At 43.0% G+C, this 27,479-nt stretch overlaps 1 protein-coding gene across 15 annotated transcripts in view; it reads left to right on the top strand.

The window, feature by feature from the left end:
* The window catches only part of TBC1D5 (TBC1 domain family member 5), a 546,098-nt gene that overhangs the window by 513,625 nt on the left and 4,994 nt on the right, over positions 1-27,479 (top strand). For all 15 annotated transcript variants that reach the window (XM_082684967.1, XM_082684972.1, XM_082684966.1 and 12 more), the window contains 3 exons: positions 8,137-8,236; positions 22,010-22,089; positions 22,897-23,046. In XM_082684967.1, coding sequence (XP_082541093.1) covers positions 8,137-8,236; positions 22,010-22,089; positions 22,897-23,046 — 330 coding nt within the window. The remainder of the gene's footprint in view (positions 1-8,136; positions 8,237-22,009; positions 22,090-22,896; positions 23,047-27,479) is intronic.

The following is a 27,479-nucleotide window of genomic DNA, read 5'->3' as shown; positions in this document are numbered from 1 at the left end:
TGTACTGAGGTTTACTTGGGATTAGGCAAGAAAATGCTCTTCATTTGCCGCCAGAGCCCTAAGCACAAGTGCAAACTTGGAAAATTGTGTTCTTATATCCATGCATGCTCACTGAGCATGTGCTGTGGGCTGCCATGTTCACAGGGCTTCCCCATGCACTCATGCAAGTTGTGCACTGCACAATGTAGAGGACACCGGTCTCATCGTGTTTTTATTATTTAATGTTACATACCTGCTCGCACAGTAAAATTTTTGAGGAAGAGATCTCCAGAGAGACTGGGCCTCTCTCTTTGAAAGTGTCTCTCCTTTCAAACTCTTCTCTCCTCCCAGCTTTTAAAAAGGAAACAAACTAATAAAATAAATCCACTTAGATAGGAGTGACTACTGAAGATTAAAGCTCCCAAGGGCTTTTATAATTTAAAGAAGTGATTGCTAAATCCAAATTAAACTAATATATAAAATAAATAAAAGGTTGTTTTTAAGCCAGGAGGCCATGCATTCCTAGTGTCCTTTGTCCACACTGGGAGTTGGTAGCCACATGTAAGGAGAAACTTAAACCACTGATAGGACCCCTTTTTTTAAAAGACTGCCAAGCTCTGATTTTGTTACAGTTCTGAGCTCATTAAGCTGGGTTATTGTCTGTAACCCACTGAAAAAGTGACTTGTTCAGTAGAGGGAACAGAAAGTAGGGATCAGGATTTCTAAAACAATTATTCTTATTACAAGACTTGGATGCACTCTATATCATACTTCAGTAATTTCTAGAACACTTCTATTCTGATTACAAGATTGTAAGCTCTTCGGAAGCAAAGTGTCTGATTTATATCTTCTTCAAACAGTACTGAATTCAGGCCCAGATTGGGCGAGGATTTCTTAGGGTCACATGACTTGTCAATGGCAGGACCAGAAATAATACTCGTGATTTCCTCGTGCCATGTACCAACGTAGTATTTTGTCTGTTCTTACCCCTGTTTCAGTTATCTTCTGCTGCATAACACACCACTCCAAAATCCCATTCCCTAAGACAACAATACAGGTACTTCTCATAGGTTTATGGTCAGGAATTTGGTTGGGCTGTTCTGCTTCCTGTGATGTTGACTGAGTCACTCATTAGTTGGCTTCATATGGATTGTGCCAAAAGGTCCCAGAAGGTTTCATTTCCATGTCTAGAACCTCAGTGCTTCTCCCATGGCCTCTTCCTCTCTGTATTTTCTCTTTTCTCTTTCAGTAATAGCCAGAACTTCTTTACAACTTAGTAGCTATCTTCCTTTAGCAGAAAGAAGCAGAAGTTGGCAGGCCTCTTACGCTAGTCCAGAACTGACAGTGTGACTTTTACTGCATTCTCTCGGTCAAGGCAGGTCGCAAGGCCATCCCAGATTCAAGGGGAAGGAAAATAGATACTACTCCCTCTCAAGAAGGGGAACAGCATATACACTGAGGGGAGGGAAGAAATTGGTGGTGGCCATCTTGGAGACTAACCATAACCATAGTTAACTAGCAGATGCAGCCCTCTCTCCCTAATTCCTAGCGCCCTGACAGAACAGGACAAACTCAAGCCTATGGAGAAACAAAGGAGAAAAGGGAGAAGAAAAATGCCCTGAAACTCCCCATCCCTTTCCATCTCAAAGCCTAGCCAAAGGGTTAGGAAGGTGACACCTGCTTACCCCCCAGCCCCTCTGATCATTCCTTGGCTGAGTTTCTTCTGGTCATTATTTGAGCATCAGAGGAAAGGCTGCTGCTCTTTGCACTGAATGTTAAGAGCACGATTGTTACTGTTGTATCCTACGGTGGGCATTTTACGATAATTTGGTTTTAGAACTATTGCTATGTCTGTTTTCTGTGTCAGTCTTTTTTTTTTTTTTTAGATTTTTTTTTTTTAATTTATTTATTTGACAGAGAGAGATCACAAGTAGGCAGAGAGGAAGGGAAGCAGGTTCCCTGCTGAGCAGAGAGCCCGATGCGGGACTCGATCCCAGGACCCTGAGATCATGACCTGAGCCGAAGGCAGCGGCTTAACCCACTGAGCCACCCAGGCGCCCCTGTGTCAGTCTTTTAAATGCATATTTCTAAAGGCTCATTCTCTATGCAGTAGTTAAAAACAATGCTTTTCAGTGCTGCATTGTGTATTGCTAAAATGTAATACACCTACAGGTGACCTTTTCAACTGCTAATTTCCATCTATAAGTCAAATTGTACTTAATCACTAAGGGAAAAAAAAAAGCGGATCTCATGAAGTTTCTCCTGCTTTCTTCTTAACAACTCAGAAGATTCTTATGTGAAAGAATAAGCACCTAAAACTGGAAAAATCAATTTTTTAGCCTATTCCACCTCTGGCAACATCCCTCCTTTGTATTCTAACGAACTTGGTTTTAAATTTGTACAGGATGAGGATTACAGGCATACTTTGTTTTACTGTGCTTTGCACATATTACATTTTGTACAAATTGAAGGTTTGTGGCAATCTTGCATCAAGCATGTCTATCTAATGGCACCACTTTCCAACAGCATTTGCTCACTTCATGTCTTTGTGTCACATGTTGGTAATTTGTGCAATATTTCATTCAGACTCATTCATCATAAATGTATTTTTGTGATCTGTGGTAAGTGATCTTTGATGTTAGTATTGTGTTTAGGGGTGCCACAAACTGCACACATTTGAGAGAATGCACTTAATAAATGTGTATATTCTGACGGCTCCACTGACTGACCATTTCCCTGTCTATCTCCCCCTCTTTGGGCCCCCTGTTCCCTGGGACACAGTATTGAAATTAGGCCAGTTCATAAGCTTCTACTGTGACATCCATGTGTTCACATGAACGGAGGAGTCACGCTCACTTTAAATCACAAGCTAGAAATGATTAAGTTTAGTGGGAGAGGAATGTTGAAAGCTGAGATAGGCCAAAAGCTAGCCCTCCAGTGCCACACAGCTAGCCAAGTTGCGAATGCAAAGGAAAAGTTCTTGAAGGAAAATAGAAGTGTGGCTACAGTGAATACACAAAAGATAAGTAAGTGAAACAGCCTTATTGCTGATAGTGAGAAAGTCTGAGTGGTCTGGAGAGAAGATCAAACCGGCCACAGCATTCTCTTAAGCTGAAGTCTATCAGAGCAAGGTCCTGACTCATTCCAATTCTTTGAAGGCTGGGAGAGGTGAGGAAGCTGCAGAAGAAAACTTTTCCACCAACAGAGGGGGGATTCATGAGATTTAAAGGAAGAAGCCATCTCCATAACATCAAAGTGCAAGGGGAAGCAGCCAGTGCTGATATAGAAGCTGCAGCAGGAGATCCAGAAGATCAAGCTAAGATAACTAGTGAAGGCAGCTGCACTAAGTAACAGATTTTCATTGCAGATGAAAACAGCCGTCTGTTGGAAGAAGATGCCGCCTAGGACTTCCATAGCTACAGAGAAGGAGCCAGTGCCTGACATCAGAGCTTCAAAGAACAGACCGAATCTCATTAGGGGCAAATGCAGCTGTTGACTGGAAGTTGAGGCCAGTGCTCGTTGACCATTCTGAAAATCCTAGGGCCCCTAAGAATCACGATAGATCTGCTCTGACTGCTCTGTATATGAAACAACAAAGCCTGGAAGACAGCACATTTATAACATGGTTTACTGAATATTTTAAGCCCACTCCTGAGACCTCCTGCTCAGGAAAAAAGAAAGATTCCTTTCAAAATGTTTCTACTCATTGATAATGTGCCTAGTCACCCAAGAGCACTGATGGAAATGTACAAGATTAATGTTGTTCTCTTGGCCGCATCCATTCACAGCATCCATTCTGCAGCCCATGGATCAAGGAGCAATTTTGACTTTTAAGTCTTACTATTTAAGAAATACATTGTGTAAGTCCCCAGCTGCCATTGAGAGTGATTGTTATGGATCTGTGCAAAGTAAATTGAAAACCTTCTGGAAAGAATTCACCATTCTAGGTGCCATTAAGAACATTAATGGAGCACAGGAAGAGGTCAGAATATCAACATTAAGAGGAGGTTGGAAAAAGCTGATTCCAGCACTCGCAGATGACTTTCAGACATTCAGGAACTTCAGTGAGAAGTCACTGCAGATGTGGTAGAAATTCAAGAGAGCTAGAATTGGAAGTGGAGCCTGAAAATGGGACTGGACTGCTGCAGTCTCACAATAAAGCTAACAGATGATAAGGAGTTGCTTCTTATGGATGAACAAAGAAAGTGGTTTCTTGAGATGGAATCTTCTGGTGCAGATGCTGTGAAGATTATTGAAATGACAATGAGGGATTTAGATTATCACATAAACTGAGTTGATAAAGCAGCAACAGGGTTTGAGAGGACTGACTCCAATTTTGAAAGAAGTTCTCCTGTGGGTAAAATGCTATCAAACAGCATTGCGTGCTACAGAGAAAGTGTTCAGGAAAGGAAGAGTCAATCAATATGGGAGACTTCATTGTTACCTTATTTTAAGAAATTGCCCCAGCCACCCCAGAGTTCAGCAACCACCATTCTAATCAGTTAGCAGCCATCAATGTGGAGACAAGAGTCCTTACAGCAAAAAGCTCAGATGATGGTTAACATTTTTAGCAATATTTTCTTTTAAGATTCTGTTTTATGTAATCTCTACATCCAACATGGGGTTCAACTTACAGTCCTGAATCAAGAATCACATACTCTACTGACTGAGCCAGCCAGGTGCCCCACATTAAAGTATATACATTGCTTTTTAGACATAATGCTATTGCACACTTAATAGACTACAGTATAAACATAGCTTTTTAAAAATTTATGCAAACACAGTTTTTATGCACCAGGAAACAAAAAAATTCATTTCACTCACTTTATTGTAATACTCTGTTGGAGTGCTCTGGAACCAAACCCACAATATCTCTAGGGTATAACTATATTCTCTTGCTTTGAGAAAAAGATCTCTTAATCTTCTAAATTTCCTTGTCAAATATTTTTTTGCATGTATGTTTTTTTCCTTAAAAAACAAAGATGTTTTGTCAAAGATTATTTGCCCATAGAGTTGAGGGTCCATATCTGGGCTCTCTACTCTTCCACTGGGCTATGTATCTGTTTTTATGCTAGTACCATGCTGTCTTGGTGATCACAGCTTTGTAGTAAAGCTTGAAATCAGGTAGCATGATGCCCCCAGTTTTATTTTTGTTTTTCAACATTTCCTTAGTGATTCGGGGTCTCTTCTGATTCCATACAAATTTTAGGATTATTTGCTCCAGCTCTTTGAAAAATACCGGTGGAATTTTGATCAGAATGGCATTAAAAGTATAGATTGCTCTAGGCAGTATAAACATTTTCACAATGTTTATTCTTCCGATCCAAGAGCATGGAATGGTTTCCATCTTTTTGTGTCTTCTTCAGTTTCTTTCATGAGTGTTCTGTAGTTCCTCGAGTACAGTTCCTTTACCTCTTTGGTTAGGCTTATTCCCAGGTATCGTATAGTTCTTGGTGCAATAGTAAATGGAATTGATTCTCTAATTTCCCTTTCTGTATTTTCATTGTTAGTGTATAACAAAGCCACTGATTTCTGTACATTGACTTGGTATCGTGCCACATTGCTGAATTGCTCTATGAGTTCTAGTAGTTTGGGGGTGGAGTCTTTTGGGTTTTCCATATAAAGAATCATGTCATCTGCGAAGAGAAAGAGTTTGACTTCTTCATTGCCAATTTGGATACTTTTTATTTCTCTTTGTTTTCTGATTGCTATTGCTAGGACTTCTAATACTATGTTGAACAAGAGTGGTGAGAGTGGGCATCCTTGTCTTGTTCCTGATCTCAATGGGAAGGCTGCAAGCTTTTTCCCATTGAGGATGATATTTTCTGTGGGTCTTTCATAGATAGATTTGATGAAGTTCAAGAATGTTCCCTCTATCCCTATACTTTGAAGCATTTTAATCAGGAATGGATGCTGGATTTTGTCAAATGCTTTTTCTGAATCAATTGAGAGGACCATGTGGTTCTTCTCTCTTCTCTTATTAATTTGTTCTGTCACATTGATTGATTTGCGAATGTTGAACCATCCTTGTAGCCCAGGGATGAATCCCACAGGAAAAAATATACAGTGGAAAAAAGACAGTCTCTTCAATAAATGGTGCTGGGGAAACTGGACAGCTATATGTAGAAGAATGAAACTCAACCATTCTCTTACACCGTACACAAAGATAAACTCAAGATGGATAAAAGACCTCAACATGAGACAGGAATCCATCAGAATCCTAGAGGAGAACATAGGCAATAACCTCTTCGATATCAGCCACAGCAAATTCTTTCAAGATATGTCTCCAAAGGCAAAGGAAACAAAAGCGAAGATGAACTTTTGGGACTTCCATCAAGATCAAAAGCTTCTGCACAGCAAAGGAAATGGTCAACAAAACAAAGAGGCAACCCACGGAATGGGAGAAGATACTTGCAAATGACAGTACAGACAAAAGGTTGATATCCAGGATCTATAAAGAACTTCTCAAACTCAACACACACAAAACAGACAACCATAAAAAAAAATAGGCAGAAGATATGAACAGACACTTTACAATGAAGACATACAAATGGCTATCAGACACATGAAAACATGTTTATCATCACTAGCCATCAAGGAGATTCAAATTAAAACCACATTGAGATAAACCAGTTAGAATGGCCAAAATTAGCAAGACAGGACACACCATGTGTTGGAGAGGATGTGGAGAAAGGGGAACCCTCTTACACTGTTGGTGGGAATGCAAGTTTGTGCAGCCACTTTGGAAAACATTGTGGAGATTCCTCAAGAAATTAAAAATAGAGCTTCCCTATGACCCTGCAATTGCACTACTGCATATTTACCCCAAAGATACAGATGTAGTGAAAAGAAGGGCCATCTGTACCCCAATGTTTATAGCAGCAATGGCCACAGTCGCCAAACTATGGAAGGAACCAAGATACCCTTCAGTGGACGAATGGATAAGGAAGATGTGGTCCATATACACTATGGAGTATTATGCCTCCATCAGAAAGGATGAATACGCAACATTTGTATCAACACAGATGGAACTGTAAGAGATTATGCTGAGTGAAATAAGTCAAGCAGAGAGATTCAATTATCATATGGTTTCACTTATTTGTGGTGCATAACAAATAGCATGGAGGACAAGGGGAGATGGAGAGAAGGGAGTTGAGGGAAATTGGAAGGGGAGGTTGAACCATGAGAGACTGTGGACTCTGAAAAACAATCTGAGGGTTTTGAAGGGGCAGGGGGTGGGAGGTTGGGGGAACCAGGTGGTGGGTATTAGAGAGGGCAGAGATTGCATGGAGCACTCAGTGTGGTGCATAAACAATGCATACTGTTACGCTGAAAAGATTAAAAAAAAAATTAAAAAAAAAAACCAAAGACGTTCTTTGTTGTTGTTGTTACAGTTAGATTGTCATTTAGAGAATTATTCAATCCAGAGTATTTTTTCCTAGAAACAATCACATAAGTAAAATTCTCTAGTGTCATACATACCAAAAGAGGAAATGTAAGGCTGTAGGGGCAAAGCTTTTCCAAGTGCTTTGGGAAATCTTACTCTTAAGAGATTATCTTGTACCCAGCTGTGTAGAGAGTAGGAGCCACTGAAATCACATTTATTCTCCCAATTTATCTGGCCCAGTTATTGAAGATACTGTATGGACTCTTTTTGGAACAGGGTTTTATGGGTAAGCATTTACATGTGGCAGAAGGCTTTCATTCAATTAGAAAATGTCCAGATTTTTTAAAAATTCCATTTTATCCTTTCTTTTATTTTGCTAGGGAAAGCAGTGGTGAGTTTGCTCTTGTTTATTTGCTATTTTCTTTTGTTTGTCTATGACTGAAAAAACACTGTGTGTCTTTAAAATTGTCCAAATCACTTGGAGATTTTTGGGGATTTTTTGAATTTTTTAAAATTTCCATGCTGGGGTACCTGGGTGGCTCAGTCAGTTAAGAGTCTGACTCTTGTTTCAGCTCAGATCATGATCTCATGGGTCTTGGGATTGAGCCCCACATCACACCCCGTGGTCAGTGAGAGTCTGCCTGAAGATTCTCTCCCTCTGCCCCTCCCTCCAAACCAAGTGTGCACACTCTCTCTTTTTCTGTCTCTCTCTCTAAAATAAATCTTTAAAAATAAATAAAATTTCCATATCTTTACCCATTTCATTTTAGGAAGAAGAATTAGAAGCCCAAATTTCCTTCCTTCAAGGGCAGTTGAATGACCTGGATGCCATGTGCAAATACTGTGCAAAGGTGATGGACACTCATCTTGGTGAGTGAGCTACTTTGGCCCTGGGAGTAATGATAGTCATAACAACAGTATCCAGTTGGCCCTGTGTTAAACTTTTCATGTGTATCATCTCATTAATCCTCACAGCAGCACTTATGGTAGAGGTCCTGTTACTATCCACATTGTACAAATGAGGAAACTGAAGCACAGAAAGATTAGTAAAATTTCTCAAGATTATGTCGCTAGTAAATAGAGTAGAGATTCAAAATCAAGCAGTTTAACCACAGATTTCAATTCTCAGCTGCTACACTACCTTTTGTAAATAACTGTCTACCTCAAACCAAAATGAAATGTTGAGCTTTCAAGGGGCGCCTGAGTGGTACAGTTGGTTAAGTGTCCAGCTCTTGGTTTCAGCTGAGATCATGATCTCAGGGTCTTGAGATCAAGCCCCACGTTGGGCTCCCCGGTCAGTGTGGAGGCTGCTTAAGACTCTCTCCCTCTCTCTTTGCCCCTCCTCCTCCCAAGCTCGCACGCACACTTTCTCTCAAATAAATAAATCTTAAAAAAAAAAAAAAAAAAGGAGAACTGTTGAGCTTTTGAGATCAAATAGTTCTACTGTTGTGCCAGCCTGTCTGTAATTACCAATGTGATCAGGATTTTGACAGTGCTTTATATATATATTTTTAATACATGTTTTTAACCACCAACCTGAAATGCATGTCAGGACCACATGACCTTTTCTTATTTTTGACTGCTTATATTCTAAGAAATGTCCTAGTTTGAAGTTTCATTTACATGTGAGTCATACATATGTCACATTAGAAAGTCTTCAGGCATTATTCTCTACAATTGTGAAAGTTCTGTATTTTATATTAGAAATGGTCTCTGCTGGATCATGTATCTTTTGCTTTAGTGACTGTTCTGCTTGCAGAACTTTAGAATGCAGACTATTAGTGTTTTTTAGCCCTCTTATGGGCATCCTTTCTTTTTCCATTTTTCAGTGTCTAGCATCTGTGGTTTATGAACAGATTAGGAAAAATAAAACATATACTGTAATAGCAAGGGCCAATATGGTGCTCTGTGAGTGTGGACAAATGGCAATAGCAAGTAGTATAAGAAATCAAGATGCATCCCACTTATGAGGGGAAATCGAAGAATCCACTGAGGCCCCCTTCCCCCTGCAGGGGTCCTAGTTGTAGCCCATCTGTGGGGCCTTTGCAGAAGGTGGACTCTCTTCCTTGGACTCCACTGATATCTCAGTCTGTTAGGTCATGAATCCATTACACACAGTCAAAACAGCTGTCATTTAAGTGTGACCTGACCTTTACTGCCTCTAGCAAGGAATTCATGTTCTCTTATGGTTGGGGAGGTGATGGACCTCAGTGGCTAGTTGTCTACCAGTGTCTAGTTACTAAGCAGCTGGCTGGGCCCCGTTCTAGCCTTAGCTATTTCTCCTCTCTTGACCACTCCTTCAAAGAAAGAGTTTAAGAGGGGAAGTAACTGGAGAAATGCCCAAAGGTGAGCAAAAAGGTAGTATCTCTTATCACAGCAAGAACTGTTACCCTTGTCACATCTGATCCGCCCCGGCACAGTGGTTCATTTATACGCTTCATTATGATCATTTTTTTAAAATTCAGATAAAACTAAGTTTTCAAGAATCTCATAGCATCCCACTTTCACTTTATTTCTTTTTAAGATTTTATATATTTGAGAGATTTATTTGAGAGATAGCCAGAGAGACAGCATGAGCAGGGGGGAGAGGGAGAGCGATCTGAGCAGGGAGTGCGATGCAGGGTCCATCCCAGGACCCTGGGATCACGACCTGAGCCAAAGGCAGACACATAAACGACTGAGCCACCCAGGCACCCCTCATAGCATCTCACTTTAAAATATATCAAAAAGAAGTAATGAAGAGAGATAGTTTATATATAAATAATATATATATTATATAACTCATTTTCGATCATTATAATTTTAATTTTAAAGCAAGTGTGTGGGTGGGTGTATATGTGTATGTTTGCTTCTCTGGCTGTGTGGGTAACCTTGTATTGCTTGACTTGGGTTTTGACCAAAGTAGGAGAACAAAGAAGTGACTGAAAGAAAGATTTCCTGGAACTCTAGAAAATCCTGTTAGGAAATTTCTAAGTTGTTTGGTCCACATAGCAGCTTTTAAAGCAGCTTAAGCCTCAGAATGTTCAAAGAGCTTTCGCTCTGAATTTGGTCTTTCAGTCAGCACTGTAAGAGTATTTTCTCATTGCATGGGAGGAAGAAACACTTTAATTAAAGAAAAGCCCATACCAGATGTGAATTTTCAACTAACCGCAAAACTAAATTTGTTTTTTGTGTGTATGTTTCACTTTCAGCCAGAATCCCTTCATATAGCTGTCAACTTCTTTTCTCCATATAAATAGCTGGACTGCCTTTTTAAAGTAGGGTCAAAAGATGCTACAAAGAATTCTGGGCCCTGGGCTCACAGATGGATTTCATTTCACCTGCCTATTACGACATTGGTTTATTAAAGGGTATTCCTGTGATGTAGGCAATTTTGATTCCAAGCAAAAATTAGAGAAAGACAAAAAAAGATTAATTAAGGTGAAGCTCTTGATTTACTTTTTGGCTTACTGTATTGCCTTTAAAAATGACTTCAGTACCCTAGTATTTTTTTCCATATGATATTTTCTATTTTTACTGATTATCAAAGCAGTATAACATTCGAACAACTGAAAAACATATTAGTAAGTGACTGATGATAACATAGTGTAATGTAATCTTAATAATAAATATTAATACAGCTTTTTATTAACTAAGGAGATGTTCATGCTATATTATTAAGGGAAAAGACAGGTAGCACAAAAGGATATATTTGATGCGAAAATAATCACTAACAGTGATGGTCTGGATAAAAGGAAGATCACAAGGGGACTCTCCAGGAGGCCCAATTTTTAATGCCTGGGAAATGCAGCACAGCCACTGAGAGTCTGTAAATGGCCGAAGGGCCTGGAGGGCCATCTTTACACTCCAGGCAAGAGTCAGCTGGAGGTGTATCCGGAGTGGTGTTAGGAAAAGCAGCCTTGTGTGGCAGCAGACGGACACAGGGTGAGAACAGACTCAGTCTCTTCTTAGCCCGGCCTGCTTAGGATCATGTCTTCATATATATATATATATATATATACAGTGGAGACCCAGTTATCTACCTTGCCAGTTTGCTGCCAAGATGAATGTGTTTTTAAAGCCCAACACAGGGCATGGCCCAGAGTTGGGTTTTCAACACAAATTCTCTCCCCTAACTCCTGACCAATACCAAATTCCTCAGCACCTAACTAAATAGTCCTTTATCAAATGATTTGGAAAGATGCTAGAATTTAGGGTGTGTTGGTCCTAAGATGAGGCATGTGAACTCTTTGAGCAAGAATAGCTATAGCACAACAGAATGATGTGGTCTCCTTGACATGAGCGCTGCTGGGCCTCCATCCTGCCCTGGGCCACAGGCTACCACAGTGGCTGTGAGAACTGCCTCAGAAACTTGTTCCAGCAGGTATTTCTCTGTGTCTTCTCCCAATGTTAGTTGTTTTCAGTAAGTTCGTTTCATTTCAAGACAATTCCATTTCACCCTACATTTTCATCAGACATGCAGTAATGCCTTAAAATGTCAAGTACAGTTCAAGACTCCTTTTATAGCTGCCAGAACAAATACAGAGAAAAACCTCTCAGTTAAAAATTATACCAAGGCATTTGTTCAGATGGTCCTTTAATTATAGAGATAATAACATTGACAGGTTAGCAGTTCTTTCCTTATGGTCCTGGAACCCAAAACTAAAGGAATATTTGTTTTATCAAAACTAGACCAAAATTCTAATTTTATTACTTCCACATAATTGAATTGCTTGAATTCAAAGACTGAGAGACAGGAATTGAAAATACATGTTTTGTTAAACCTAACTTTCCTGTCAACTTCAGAAGACTTAACGTGTTCGTTTTTCTGTTGCTATAGTTACTCCCCTTCCTGTCATCCTGACAGTTGAGTTAAAAGCCATTGACAGTATTAACCTCTGCGGCTGAGTGCAGGCTATTTTTAGATTTGCCGTATTTTACACATAATTGCACGTGGGTGAGGAGCCCACGCTTCTCTGATCTGTGAGCAGCTGGGCTGAGCTGCCAGCTGTTTACAGGGAGCACGAGCTGCTCGCCCCACCCTCCCTAAAGCCCGCACCTGCCTACTCCCAGAAGAGGTATTTCCAGTCCTTTGTTGGCCGTATAGACAGACAGTGGTTTCCAGCAGCTTGTCCTTTCGTGGGTGGTTCCTGGCAACAGGAGTCAGGGCAATAGTGCAGGGAATCAAGGGCAGTTTAGGTTTCCCAGAATGCTGTATCTCCCAGGACTGTAGAATGCTGAATATCTGGTAGCTGTAGAAGCCAGGGCAGCAGTTCTTCACTCCAGAGACAAGGAGACAAGGAGACCTGGAAGGATGAGAGACACACACCTAGCTCGTGACACACCACACATCCAGACCCAGTTCCAGTCCCTGGCTTCTCTTTCACTGATGCCTCTGCTGAGGCCACCCTTAAGTCAGTAGTGGAACCAGATCCTCTGTCATTTAGTTGCACATGGCATTGCTGGCTTTGCACTTGTCATAATATTTATGTAAGCATTAGCTGGAAGAGGAGGCCAGTTTTGGAAATCAGTTTATTTGCTTCCGTAAGAACTTTATAAATCTGATTTTTCTCATGTTTATAAAAGCAACTTTAAATGGACATCTTTGGAAGCATTCAATAAGGCAATTAACTTACGGCATTTGAAAAATAGGGAAGGGAAATGTGATCACCAGACAGCTTCCTCTCTGTCAGTCACACTGTGATAAAAAGTTTTCATAATTATATTGAGAATTTTAAATACTGCATTTAATTGTGGGTAGCATAATCCTCTGTAAAAGGAAAAGATACCTTCACCTGAGAATTTGTTAAAATGCCAATTTCTGATTCAGTAAGTGTGCTCTGAGGCCTAAAGTTCTGCATTTCTCACAACCCCCCAGGTGACCTGATGTTACTGGCCCATGACAGTCTTCAAGTAGTAGAGAGCAAAAGAACTTAAAATTATGTGGGTAGAACTAAATGAATATATTCATAATCCTATTAATGTATTCCTAACTCCACACTTCAGGCACACGTGCAGCTGAGTTCTGTGGGCAGACAGCACACAACCTCCCCTGCTATTCTGGTGGAGCCTTCAATCATCTGAAATTCAGTTCTGCTTTCAGCCGCTTTGAACTTGTTCTATTCTAGTAGTAGAAGGCTTTTCCTACCCCCCACCAAGAAGACTTGAAACAGCTGGTCAGCATCTCCCTTCTACCAACCTTATGCCTATTTAGAAAAACTCAGCAAACTAGACACTGTCTTATCCTTTCCTGGGTGAAGATACCACAGCTCTGATCCCATGGCCTTGGTAGAGACTGTCCATCTTCCATCATTTATGCCCCCTTTCTGGCTGTGTCCCATGTTCCCACATGCTCTTCCACAGGAGGAACTCATACTGAATAGCTCTCCCTCTCTTTTTTAAAACATAATTTCCAAGTCCTTCCTCTTTCTCAAATGGTCAGGCTGTATAGTGTGTTCTCAGCCTTCCATATCAGGCTGCCTTTCCATGCCCTCCAGTCCAGGCCCTCTCCAGCAAATGACCCAGTAGACAAAAGACTTGTTCAACCCCTCTTGTGGAAACAGGCTTGCTTGAAAGCTCAAGGATTTCGTGGCCACCCATAAGCATCCCATGCTAAGCATAGAGCTTGTGCATAGGGGAAGGTGAAACCCAAATAAGAAGGCTAATGTTCACTGCCTTGGGCCATGTTTAAATACCAGCTGAGTAGCAGCACTTACCTTTCACTAGACCATCCTATCAGCAAAGCCTTTATTGCCTAAAATTCACAAAAAAAATTATATCCATCTTAAACCAGTTCACAGGATCTTATTTGACTGACTGATGTGATTTTAGGTCAGTCTAACTCCAACTGCCCTCCTATTCTCATTGCTTCCAAATGAGTCAGTCTAATAGCAAAATGCTGGGTATTTCCTTTTAGTAAGGCCCTACCTGTGTTTCTTCTTCTGTTTTTAGAAGTACGTCTTCTGGCAAAGGCATCTAGCATTACTGGAGCTTGGAGACTGTTTGCATTTAAAAATATACGTAAAGCCTTTCTTTCTGGTTGACCCTCAGCTATATCATGAATATAATAGATTTTTTTTGTGAGGAGTCATGCTTCTATGACACTCCCTGGCTGGCAGGGTGGTAAATCCTAAGAGAGTAAGGTGCTAAATGCCAGAGATAAGTAAAGATGTCTAATTCTGCTAAGCACACTCAGTTTTACTTAAGAGAATTATTAATTGACAACAAAAACTAATCTTTTTTTAATTAACTTATAATACATTATTAACAAAAACTAATCTTAAGTGTAAAACACGTGTTTGCTTAGTCCTGCCCTTGGATTTTCTTAACTAAATGCTCCTTCCCTTCCCCAGTGCTGAGCTTAGGGCCTTCAGTCATTCTGGCAGCTGGAGGCAAAATAGGACCCTTGGTTATATTTTCTGTGTGATCTGCTTTTGCTTTTTAAGAAAATACTGAGCATAAAGTGCCCAACTCAATACGTGGCTCTTGAGAAATCATCAGTGAAAGTTATTTCCCTTTATCTGCTGCTATCACTTCTCAGTCAGAGATCTGGTTGAGCATGTTAATATCTCTTACTTCTTCACCTGAGAAATATCTCACTTGCATCAATTACTCAGGATGTAATAATCCGCCCTGTTGCTGGTGGGAAAGCCCTGCTTTGTTTGCATTCAGCCAGTATTTACTGAGTACCTGCTCTCGGGTATAAGAAGAGGTTCTAGGAGAAGTAGATTGAGGGTACCACATTTGAAACCAAAGATGTTGAGTCCACAATTTACCACATTGAACTGTGAAGTTTCAGGAGACTTGAATCTTTTTTTTTTTTTTTTAAGATTTTATTTATCTGAGAGAAAGAGAGTGCAGGGAGGAGGAGGGAGAGAGTCTTAAGCAGTCTCTATGCTCAGCCTAGCCCCAGCCAGAGGTGAGGCTCGATCCCCTGACCCATGAGATCATGACCTTGAGCCAAAAACCAAGAGTTGAATACTTAACTGACTGAGCCACCCAGTTGCCTCCCCCTTTTTAAAGATATTTATTTATTTATTTATTTATTTATTTATTTATTTATTTGAGAAAGAGTCAGGAGACTTTAATTTTTGAACCTCATGTGTGAATACAGTTCCAAGAGCAAAAGATGGTGGAGGAAGAGAGTCAAACAACCAGATGCTTTCAGAGGGAAGACTGTTAATAGGAAGCCAATGCTTGAACACAGTTTTAAGGTCGACTTGGAAGCAAAGGGAGTGGTGTTGGAAGGAGGCTAGGAGGGTCTTCTATAAGGGGAATGGCATTTGCAGAGACACACAAATGCACACAATCTATTAAAGAATGAATTTGCCACCCACAGTCTCTACTCAATCTGTCTTCTCCCAAGATCTCCCAACCATGGCATACACACTGTGAGCACAAATTCCTTTGTCAACAGTGCTGCCAAAGCTACTAGTGACAAATTACAGGTCTGCCCCCACTCCTTGACTCATAGCCACCTCTTCAGCTACTACCATTCTGATCACACGTGACCCTAGGTCAACCCTCCATGAGACCCCTCCATTTTGTAACAGCCTGCATGTTTCCTCTTTAAAGTCTGGGACATTCCCTTTTATGAGACTGTCTGAGGTCAAGGTAACTAAATGTCAGAGATGAGATAACCTCAAAGAGCAGAATCCATTTATCTGGATATTTGAGGTAATGAGAAAGGGCGGTTGGTGGGGGGGCACCATACTAACCAATAATAGAAATAGTGAGCAGCATGCTAGAAGTGGACCACTTTGATTATCCCATCGAATCTCTCCAGAAACCCTGTAAGATAGGTATTGCCCCCTATTTAGTTTAGTGCCCCCTGTTTATTGATACACAGATCTCTGCCCAAGGTCATCAACGTTCAAGCTGTTTGATGCTAGTGCCAGTGCTCTGGAAAGTTCTGGTAGAAATGATAGAGCCATCTGTTTTGCATGTAGGTGACTTCCTGTCATACTGACTGACTTCACTTAGGTCAGTTCCACCACCAAAGAAAGGGCACTGGCATCAGTAGGCAGTCAGTCAGTGGTAAGACCCCCTCCTGTGCCTCTTCATGTCTCTCTCTGGCCCTCCATCAGTGCTGTGTGAGTAAGTGTTGGGGAGCTCAGGAGTCCAGATGAGCTGGAATCTAGTCCTAGTCTACCTGTCAGGAGACTTCAGATGACACACTGGGGATTATTGAGCTTGGCTCCCTTTTCTGTAATGGGATGATGGTTCTCATTGAGAATGGTCATTGGGATATCAAATAAGGTAATGTCGCCATGGCAGAATGAAAGATACTGAGTCCTGAGCTGCTGTAGTGGGTGAGGTACTGTGCTAATTTATTGATTCTTCATTGTTTGTTTACCTTTTAACTTACCTTTTATTTGCCTTTATCTTGGAGGAAGGATCTGGTATTACTCTCAGGCATAGGAAGCTAAATTGACCTCTACTACAGATAGATGCTAGTTCTGCTTTGATCTCATGTCTGCTTCCCTTCTTAATGAATATGGGCTTATATTACCTTTTGTTCCAGCCATTCAAATAAAACACTTATTCTAGCATTAGAGAAAAAAGATTTTCAAGAAATTGTGAAAACCAGTTTGTGTGCCATTGCCATTACTCTTAGAGGCAGAGATCTATTTCCGTGGCATTGACACTTCTTTAGAAACAGTGGAGTCACAATGGAACTGTTATGTTGATGAGATTTTTGTGTAATTTCCACAGAAGTAGTTCTGTGAGATTTTCCCCCTTTAGTTTCAGTGCTGTAGCATCTACAATATATAAAACTTAAATAGAAGATTATAAAGAACATAATCTTCTTTCTACTCAGAAACAAAAAGAGCCTTTATCTCATAATTTATCCTGCTTTTGCTATAAGAAAAAATGTGCATTGCACTGGAAATTTAAACATTTCAATTTCTGTGTTTAATGTTTAAAGGCAAGAAAAAACATCACTATGTTTTTCTGTTTTTACATGAAGGTGCAGCTTAAAGCAGTAAATTTGTTACTGAGAACTTATATATTAGTAGAATGTTCATAAATGCTGCCTTAAATGAATATATAGTTGAACTGATTAGGCGAAGAATTTATATGACCAATGCTTTGTTAGTAAAATCAGAATTCTTATATTCATAACATTTAATAGCCTCCACAAGTACCCTTTTGTTTTAATTTGATTTCTTTATTCTGGATTTCTTAAAATGAGACTAGGCAGCTTAGTTGATTATAACAGAGATTTGTCCTTAAGAGTAAATGAACATTATATAGATAATGTGGGTTTTGGGGATAGAAGGTCCTGGTTTCCATCAGATTCTGAAAGGTGATCTTTGATCTTGTCTTAAAAATAAGGCTAAAGAATTCTGGGTAAGGGTCTACCACTGAGGATACTGAGGCTCTGGGCACTTCTCCCTCCCTGGATATACTCTTGGCCAGCCACATTGTACAGCAGGCCGGAAGTGGCCTGGAACTTGAGATCGGACTCTGCATGCAGGAGAGAATTGGTGGGTCTGTCTCAGTCCCCTTTCGTTAGAGGAGTTGATGGTCTATATCCTGTGAACAGTGAGGCAGTTTGGCTGCTATACTGGGTCAAATAGTGTTCTCTCCTCACCCACCCCCCACCTTTGCCATTTCATGTGCATCTGGAACTTATGAATGTGACCTTATTTGCGAATAGGGTCTTTACAAATATAATCAAGTTGGGACAAGGTCATACTTAGTTAATACAGTGACTGGTATCCTTATTAAAAAAGGGAAATTTGGACACAAACATAAACCCAAAAAGTAGTAGAATAAACAAATCAGGAAGTTTTGTGTTCGTTTAATAACTAAAAGAAGCCAGAAGGTGGGCAGTCCAAGCAAGGGTAGCAGCTCCGTGATGTGCCCAGTGGCCCAGGCTCCCTCTGGTTTCCTGCCCACAGTCCTCAAGCTGGCATCCTCATCGACATGCTCTCAAGATGACTTGTGGGGCACCTGCCAGCATTTCAGGTAGCAAAAGTAGGAAGTGTAAAGGCCCAAAAGGCACAAACTAAATCAGACCCAGTGAGGAGCTTTCCAGAAGTTCCATCTGGGGACTTTTCTTACACCTCATTGGCCGGAGCTTTGTCACATGACCAACCTTGGCTGTGAAGGGAAGGTTCGTGTGATGCTGCCCTGAATGAGATCGGGGACATGTTGATGAGGAAGGAGTGGAAGGTGGAGCTGGGGTGGCCCCACCTGTAGACCCAGGAACAGTATAGCAGTGAGCTTCTAAGCTTGTTGGCTGTTCATGCTCTGATAGAGTGTGACTTTAGATCATGGAGCATTACTCCCACTTAGGCCTGTCACGAAAGACAGTGGCTTCTCTTGTTCCAGCTTGCCAATACAGTCATATCTTCCACCTTCATCGCCACCACTACTCGAGTAGGGGTTTGTGGCATCCAAAAGAGGACACTGGGGTGACTTGCTTCCTGGGATTTTCAGGCAAAGTGGCCAATGATTTTGTAAGATCTCAGGGAGACACTGGTACTTGCCTAGTGGGATACTGAATCATATATTTAAAGATTTTATTTATTTATTTGACAGAGAGATATCACAAGTAGGCAGAGATAGGCAGTGGTGGGGTGGAGAGAGGAAGCAGGCTCTCTGCTGAGCAGAGAGCCTGATGTGGGGCTCAATCCCAGGACCCTGAGATCACGACCTGAGCTGAAAGTAGAGGCTTAACACACTGAGCCACCAAGGCGGCCCCTGAATAATATATTTAAATCGGGTACATAGAAATCTCACTCTGAAGTTCCATTCCCACCTACAGCAGTCCAAGGCTTAAACTTGCCAATTTAAGGCAGCCTGGTCTCTTACAAGTTAACCATTCCATATGAACAAATGCCCACAGTTTAGGGTTTCTTCACTTTGTCTCTTCTCCCTGCCAGGATGATGTCAGAGGGCTAGTCAGCTCATATGTCTCTTTGGTATTTGAGGAACGGCCTCTGAGTGCCCTCTTGGTCTTTGTTGGCCTCAGAGGAGAGATCTACCCTGTGTAGTTACTGGCTTTGGTGGCCACTGGAGCCCCTGACTGACTTCCCTGTTAGCCTTAGCCTATGATCCTAAAGGCCTTCGGTCCTTGTTGCTGTTGACCGTGGGCCCCACATTAAACTGGAGGCAGGAGCCAAGCAATTTGGGATATGTCGCACAGCAGACTATCAAAGGGGCAGGCAGGAGCTACAGATAGAGTCAGGGCAGCGGGCCCCCACTTGGCCCGGCCCCCTGATTTGCTGTGTATGGCCTCCAGTGGTCTCCTCTCCATTCGCTCCTTGGACCCAAGAAGACCCCCATGCTTCTTCCAGACATTGGGGTGTTCCTGCATCCATTAGCTGAGCATCCTTTCAGGGCCCAGGAGCTCTTCCCCTGCTGCCCCCGCTTACACAGCAGAAGTTGGGAAATCTGTCCCATCTTGTATCTCAGGAGGGCAGAGCTCAGCGCCCCGACGAACTAGCCAGCTACTGTGTACTACTATGCTGCCCCAGGCAGCCCTTAGACCCTCAGACCTCTGCCCTAAAAACCCGGCTGTCACAAAAACAAAAGCAACCTTTTCAATCTCTGAAAGGCCTACATAACTGGTTCTTGTCAGTCCCCTCCAGTTGGCTGTCCTTTATGTCTTGTTGAGTGGATTCTGTGTTGTTTTTTTGTTGAGAGAGAACAAATTGTTACAGGCTTTTAAGGAAACCAAAAACATTCCCTCTCTAATTACATCTGTTATTCCATTCCCATTCATCTTGCTTTCTTGTTTTGAAGCAGGCCTTTATTATTAGCCAGAAACTACAGTCACGTTTTCTGAGTAAATCAGAGCTGCTGTTTTTCTTCCATGGTGTGTGAGAAGACTTGTCAGTGTGGTTAGAGACCTACTGTCGTTGAAGATTCTGACAAACTGTCCAGCCAGGCTCATGTTGATGGTATCAGTCTTTGCCTTTTCCTTCACTGAGATACTTTTGGAAATATTTAGCATAGCAGTATTTTGAAATGAAACTTCCAAAAGTGTTTTGCCACATTTGCTCAGTCAGTCAGTACTTAACTGTGTATCTAAAATGCAGCAAGTCTTATTTTAAGGGCTGAGAGTAGAGTCCTAAACCAGACGTCTCGGAGCTTATATCCTGTTGAGGTAGATGGAAGACATGCAAGCCAGCAGATGCGTGTGATAATGCCAGCTGGTGACAAGCACCAAGTGAAACAGTGAAATAGGAACAGAGATGCCGAGACAGAGACCAGAGACCAGAGGGTGACCTGGCCTCCCTTAGTTTGGATGAGCAGGAAGGCCATTCTGAGGAGGCAACATGGGAGGGACCAGAGTTGAACGATGAGGAGGAGCCAGTCTACACGGACGCGGGCCCAGAGCCTGCAGGCCAAGAGAACAGTAGGCCAGCTCTGCCGCTGTCACCAGCAGGGCAGGGGGTAAGCAAGCAGGAGTGATACATCACTCTGGTGGCTGAAGGGGGCCCGGCATGGAACTGTGGAGTCCCCTGTTGAGACTGGGACAGCTCTACTGAGTGAATGACTAAGCATGGGGCAGGAAGTTTTTATTTCTTCTCCCAGAGATAGAGCAAGAGTGAGAGAGAGCACAAGCAGGGAGAGCAACAGGCAGAGGAAGAAGCAGACTTCTGCCTGAGCAGGGAGCCTGATGCAGGGCTTGATCCCAGGACTCCGGGGTCAGGACCCGAGCTGAAGGCAGACGCTTAACCCACTGAGCCACCCAGGCACCCGTAGGTGTGCTTTAAGGCCACAAAATCAGAAAGCAGGTGTTAATGGAAGGTAAGCATACTTATTGTAGAGATCATTCAATTGGTGTGCATAGAGGTATCTTTTTTAAAGTGTGTTTTAGTAACCCGCACCAATGCATTCTCCTGCCCAGCCCTGGGGTGGGAAGAGGGCTCTGCCTCCTCCCCCTGAGCTCCCCTGAGAATCCGAGCTTGTTAGGTCCCACCCCTGAGTGGGCTATGTGCCTCCCTCAGGTGCAGAGGGGGAGCACGGAGGACCACTGCGTGTGAGCCTGGCGGTCACAGCTCACTTGCTGGATCCCTCAGATCAGGCCTGGAAGGAGGACTTCTCACCGGAAGGGTGAGCCTCCTTGAGGACATAGAGAAGTTGCTCCTATGAAGACCCCAGGTGATGTCAGGTTGACTCCTTAGGCATTGTTGTCTGATGGCACCTGTAGTTCCGTGAGTTTGTCCCATTATTCTTACCATTTTGTTGAACTGACAACATGCTTTACTGTTTAACTCTTTAAAGATGGTATCCTTATTAACTCTGAAGCCTGGTCTTCAGAGAGGGAGGTGAGTTAACATCACTGAACCATGAGATGGTGTAGGAAGCACAGCTGAAACGCCTCCTCCAAGGGCTGGCTACATGCTCTGGGCCATTCGCAGCAGAGGTTAGCTGGAGGAGCCCGGGTCTCCCAGTGGAAGTAAAGACCCATCTGTCATTGCAAGAATGTGTTTGTGTCACCTTGGTGGGAAGGTTGTACATGCTGGGCTCAGTGCTCCCCTCTGCTGTCCTCCACATCCACCCCATCCGCAGCTGAGCAGGCCGCCTTTGGTGAAATACTTGCCATGGAATTGGAAGGGAAAATTTCCAAGCAAGTTGTGGTGTGGCTGGCCGATAAGTTACACTCAGAGCATTAGTTATAAAATGTCATTCTTCTATTTTCAGTAAATATTCAAGATGTGATATTACAAGAAAATTTGGAAAAAGAAGATCAAATTCTGGTTTCTTTGGCAGGATTAAAACAGGTATGTCTCTTTGATCTGACTTTGAGAGCCACTGGCCATTCTCGTGCCTGTCAGGCAGGACACGCTGTGGCACAGCATACAGTAGCCTGGGCGGAGCCCATCTGACTCCCCAGCTCCTTACACTTCTTGCTCCTACTAGCGATTCTGTCTGAAAAGCTTGCAGCCCGAGCTAGTTTTCTGTCCCCACCCTTGCTTCTTCCTCTTACCAAAGCCACTCTGTTTGCTCCTCCCCCAGAGCTGGTATTGTGTGGCCCCGCAGCAGGTTCAGTTCTTCATCCTTAAATCCATGCTGTCCTTGGAGCACAAGTAATAATCACCCCCCTATCCCCGCACCCCTGAAAGGCCTCAGACACACAAGGACCACGTTTCCCCAACACTTGGAGGGCTGTGTGGAACATACATGTTAATGAAAAGAACGTGCTGCTCTCACATGTCTGCCTGTGTTCTTAACAGCTCAGCGAGGGTGCAGCTGCTTTGATAGCTAAGGGCTGTTCGGTGGGGCTGGGTAGGTAAGCAATGGTACTTCCTGCTACAAGAGAACTGCCCAGGATGTGACACCCAGGGCTCACCTGCGAGAACCTGGCCATCAAGACTTTGAAATTTTCCTAGGTCGTTAGTAAGTCCATGGCTTTGATAGAGCTGAATTTTTTTTTTCTGTTATTCCTTTCTTAAGGGAATATATTCATATCCATACTAGTAAAAAAATGGTCAGTGATAAGCCTAGTTTAAATGTTAAGAGGTTTAGCTAGTATTGCAAAACAAACTCATCCGTCTTTGTCACTTATTTTCTTCCTTTTTGAAAACTAGATCAAAGACATTCTAAAAGGCTCCCTGCGTTTCAACCAGAGTCAGCTGGAAGCTGAGGAGAATGAGCAGATCACCATCTCAGATGACCACTACTGCTCCAGTGGCCAAGGCCAAGACCAGAGCCACCAAATGCCTGGGGCCACCAAGCAGGTATAAGAGCTCTGGTGAACAACGTCACAGTAACTTGTTGAGGACACATTCACGTAAGGTCTTCAAAGTTCTAACAAAACCTTCCCAAAGTCATTTCACGTTACTATGTGCAAAGTTCAACTATAAGGTACCACAGGTGGCTGAACCAGAGGTGCTCTGTAGCAAGGCAAATTGCATGCTCCAGTGCCCCACAGGAGACCACGCTCTCTGAGAGCTGCGCAGTGTACAACCCACAGACCTGTATGCGGCAGCGTTAGCCTGAACCTCCTGCCAGTCCTGTTGTGTGGCCTTAGAAACCCACCCCTGTGCCACAGCTTTGGGTTTGGTGCCTCCCGCTAATGCCTCCAGTCCCCATTAGCACAGGAGGTGCTGTTCCTGCTTTCCTGGTGCTGTCCTCAGTGGACTTCTCTGGGCTACCTTTTTCTCTGGAGAGAAGGGCTCCTCATTAATGTCCATCCTCTAAGGGAATGAGGTCAGCAAACTTTCTCCATAAAGGATCAGATAGTAAATATCTTAGGATTCGGGGGCCATATATGGTCTGTGTCTCATAGTTGTTTTTGTATTTGGTGTGTTTGTTTTTACAACCTTTAGAAATGTATAAGCCATTCTCAGCTTGACAGCCTAGGGGAAGAGCCCACAGATTTGGCTAATGGGCCATAGTTTGCTGCCCCCTGCTCTGGAGATGTTGACATTGTATGTAATTTAATCTAACATGGACCCACAGATTTTTCCAGTGAAAAAGGATTCAGGAATTTCCTTGTGGGCTTAGTCCTGTTTCTTTTACCAGTGAGACAGTGAAGGCCCAGGAGGAGCACAGGCCCACCAGGCATGGTGTTTTCAGAACTCCTGTCCCAACCCAGCAAGCCTCCAGCTCCACCGTGCTTCTTCATGATGCTTTATCTGATAGGACTAAAAATCCCTAATAATATATTTTTGGCTTACGAAAAATGCAGATTAATAAAGTCTCATCTAAGGCTCTTTCTCAGACTAGCATCCAGATGCTTATAAATTATGGTTTTTTAAAAAAAAAAGATATTTTAGAATGGGAATTTTTTTTTAGTTTTAAGAGTATCCCCGCCAAGAGTACTCTTCAAGAAGAGAGAGCTTTCAAAAAAAAAAAAGAGAGAGAGAGAGAGAGAACTTTCTGTGGTTAATTTTGTCCAGTTTTAAAGGGAAGTTTTCATGGAGCCATTAGTCTGCATCTTTGGCCACATGGATACAGCGTTAATGTTGCAAGTTTGATTTGATTGGTTCCTCCAGATTCTCCTTCCTAAACTGATACTTGATTTTTTAATAATCATTTCTTTATTCAAATATTGTGGAGCTTAGGCTCACTGCCCCCAAACCATTTTTAATGGACAATTCTAAAATTGAGTGTGAATTTTTTTGTAGTTGAATGTATAAAAGTAATACTGAAAAAGATCTTTCAAAAATACTCGTGAATTTGCTACATTTAAAGCTTCTTGATTATACTTCGCCCTTGTTTTTCCCAGTTCCAACATTTGTTAAGAACTACCTGTTGCCCCCGCAGAACCCCGTGCGCCTGCTCGGTGCGCTAGCAGTGTGACGCCGGTGACATGAGCTAGGACACGTCCCAGTGCTGGCAGTGCCGCACTCCCAAGCAGCATCTAAGAGGCCTCTTGCCTCTGCTTGTGCTTTTAAAACACCGCCAATCCGTTCTGTGCCCAGATACCCCACCATGCCTTCTGTGCCTCTGTTCCTCTGTAGGGTTAAAGGAGAAAAGTGGGAGAGGGGCAAATTGTAGGGCTATTTTTTTGTCATTCCTGCCAGGGCTTCTTCCTCAAGGGTATTAACAGTTTATCAAATTCCACCTTCCTGAAAGAAGTTTTACCTGAGGAAGGGAAAAATAGGGAAGCAGTGCTCTCCTCACGTCTTCAGGGGAGGACAGGCAAGTGAAGTCCCAGATGAAGCAGCAAGTCCCACAGAAAGCTGAGTATCAGAGGCCTTGTGGGAATCTGGACTAGACTCATGCAGGAACCTCCACCCCCACCCCTGCAGGCAGTCCTGACCCAACATCTTTCCTTAAGAGCCTGTCCCAAGCCTTGGTGGCACTCAGGGCTTAGAACTGGCTGACTTACTTTCTCACTGCTTATGGGGACAGGGATGGGGCTGGGGGCTAGCTCTGGTCAGGAACATGTGTGCCAAGTGGGAGCTCTGAAGGCTTTTCCCCTCCTGCCTCCCAAACGTGAACTGAGGGCCTGCTTTCCCAGGCACTGTCTGTTCGGGGTTATGGGATGTAGCCCCTGCTCACAAGCTTCCAGTTAAACAGAGGACCTGAGACTAGGGGGGAGAGTGGTACTAGGCAGTGCTACTGCTGGAGTAGGTTGTGCCACAGTTCCCTAACTTAGGAATGCCTTCGCTTTCTTAGCTTAGCACTAAAGTATGTGTGAAAGATAGTGCAGAGGACTGGGCTGACCTCCCCCCTTGAGGCAGGTGGCTCAGGATCCCCGTGCCAGTGTCCTTCCCTATCAGAAACTTCAGTAGGGCTTTTCCTTTGTGGGCATGCGCATGCCCCACTCCCCATTGGTTGATGGGGATGTGGCTAATATTGTTCTTTCCATTTGATTCATAAATCATCTCTCTAGCTCCGAAAATGGCAGGGGCACAATTGTATTCTGTAAAGACAGCCACATTCTGTCCCTCCCTCCCAGAGTCTGTCCTCCACATACTCATCTGGGAGGTTTTTGGTAAACTTGATTCAAATCTATGCCAGTGGCAGGCAGGACCTTGCAGGACCCTGGGATTCATTATTAACCAGCTCCTTTCATGTGCCTCAGTGGTGCTTGGGGCCCCTATTTTTACCTGTATGGTCTATAGCTGCATTGTCTAAATATAGTAGGCACTAGCCATATATCTATTTAAAATTAAATTTAAATTCATTAAGATTCAATAGAATTAAGTTAAAAATACAGTTCCTCTGTCACACTAGCCACCTTTCAAGTGCTGGTAACCACATGCGGCTGGGTGCTACTATATTAGCATAGAAAGAGAACACTTCCACCCCTCTAGAACATGTCTGCTGAGCTGGTCTATAGCTGGGCTCACCCGCTTCCACCTTCCATGACCCTAAACAAAAGGTAAGAAATGAGGCCAGGTAAACAACAGGGTTGGGGGAGAGGTGTTATATATTGTGGAGGGCTTGGCCAGTTTTAGGCAGGACTGACAGGTTGAAAAACTTCTTTAACTATATAGTGACTGCCTGTGTTTGGCAAAGAGAATTGACCTAGGAATTACCCAAGTTTTCATAAATGACATAAACAGAACCAGGTTAGCAGGTAAGGTTGTATAGAAATCCAGAAGGAAGGCATCTTCGTGTCTAGGAAAAAGTTCTAGGTGGAAGTCCAGAATAGGGAGATGTTTTCATTTGCTTTGGGACATGGGCCAAGCCAGCAGGTCTCTGATCTGGGCATCGTTGTGTGATCTGCAATAGAAAGGTGAGGAGGGGTACCAAAAGAAGGGGGTTATCCAGGCCCTGCCAGCTGTACCGGGCTTTGTCTGAGTCGGCTCTTGATTTTATCTGGGAATGGGGAATGGAAGATGACCCACCATTTATAATTCACCTTCCCTAGTTTCCCAGAAATGTGCCAGATAATTAGTGATGGTAGGAACCTCCTTCACTTCCAGGCACAGGCTTTAGAACGTATTTCTCTTCTTCAGTATCTTGTAATGTGTTCACTCTCAGCTAAAGGTGAATAGCTTATCACGGTATTTCTGTAGTAGAGACGCCACTCTGAAAATGGGTCCTGCTGTATGTGCTATTTTCATTTTCTCAGATAAGCTCTACCAAGCAGCACTCTAGCCCCAGACCCTGTGTGAAGTGAGAAGTCAAGGGTTTCACGGTGAACAGTTCAGGACAACGGTCATGTGAACCGTGGCCACACTTTGGAGGTCGAAGTGTGAAGTTGAGATCCCGCCCAGCCTTACCCTTGCACCCCACATGCAAATGCAGGGGCCACACGCACATGTCTGTTCCAGGCTCTGCGAGGCTGGCACAGCCCCTACTGGGTGCACCTTATTGTGGGATGGTCTTTCTCTCCTAAACTATCCTGGTGCCAGTAATCGCCTCCTCTTCTGCCTGAGTGCCACGTTCTGTGTCTCTCCTCAGTTTTGTAAGAATTAATGTGTTGTTGGAATATAAGCAGCTTTAAAACTTGAGATGAGGCACTTCAAGGCCTGTTGCTTTAGTGATCTTCAGGATAATTCTCTTTCTCTTCTCCCAGTTGAAGATCTTAAAGATGAATGAATGGTCAGAGGATGAAGGCACCTGAGCCATTATTTAGCCACTCAGCCATGTCACCAAGTACATGTAGTTCAGAGAGACAAGCCCAGATTTCCTCTGGAAGTGTTGCCAGCTGCCTGTCCCGGCTTTGTCCACAGGTGGCCCAGGCCATACCAATCTGGGGGCTAGAGGA

The sequence above is a fragment of the Mustela nivalis genome, assembly GCF_964662115.1.
Source record: "Mustela nivalis genome assembly, chromosome: 1".
Taxonomy (NCBI): domain Eukaryota; kingdom Metazoa; phylum Chordata; class Mammalia; order Carnivora; family Mustelidae; genus Mustela; species Mustela nivalis.
This window is presented reverse-complemented; position numbering and strand designations above follow the sequence as displayed.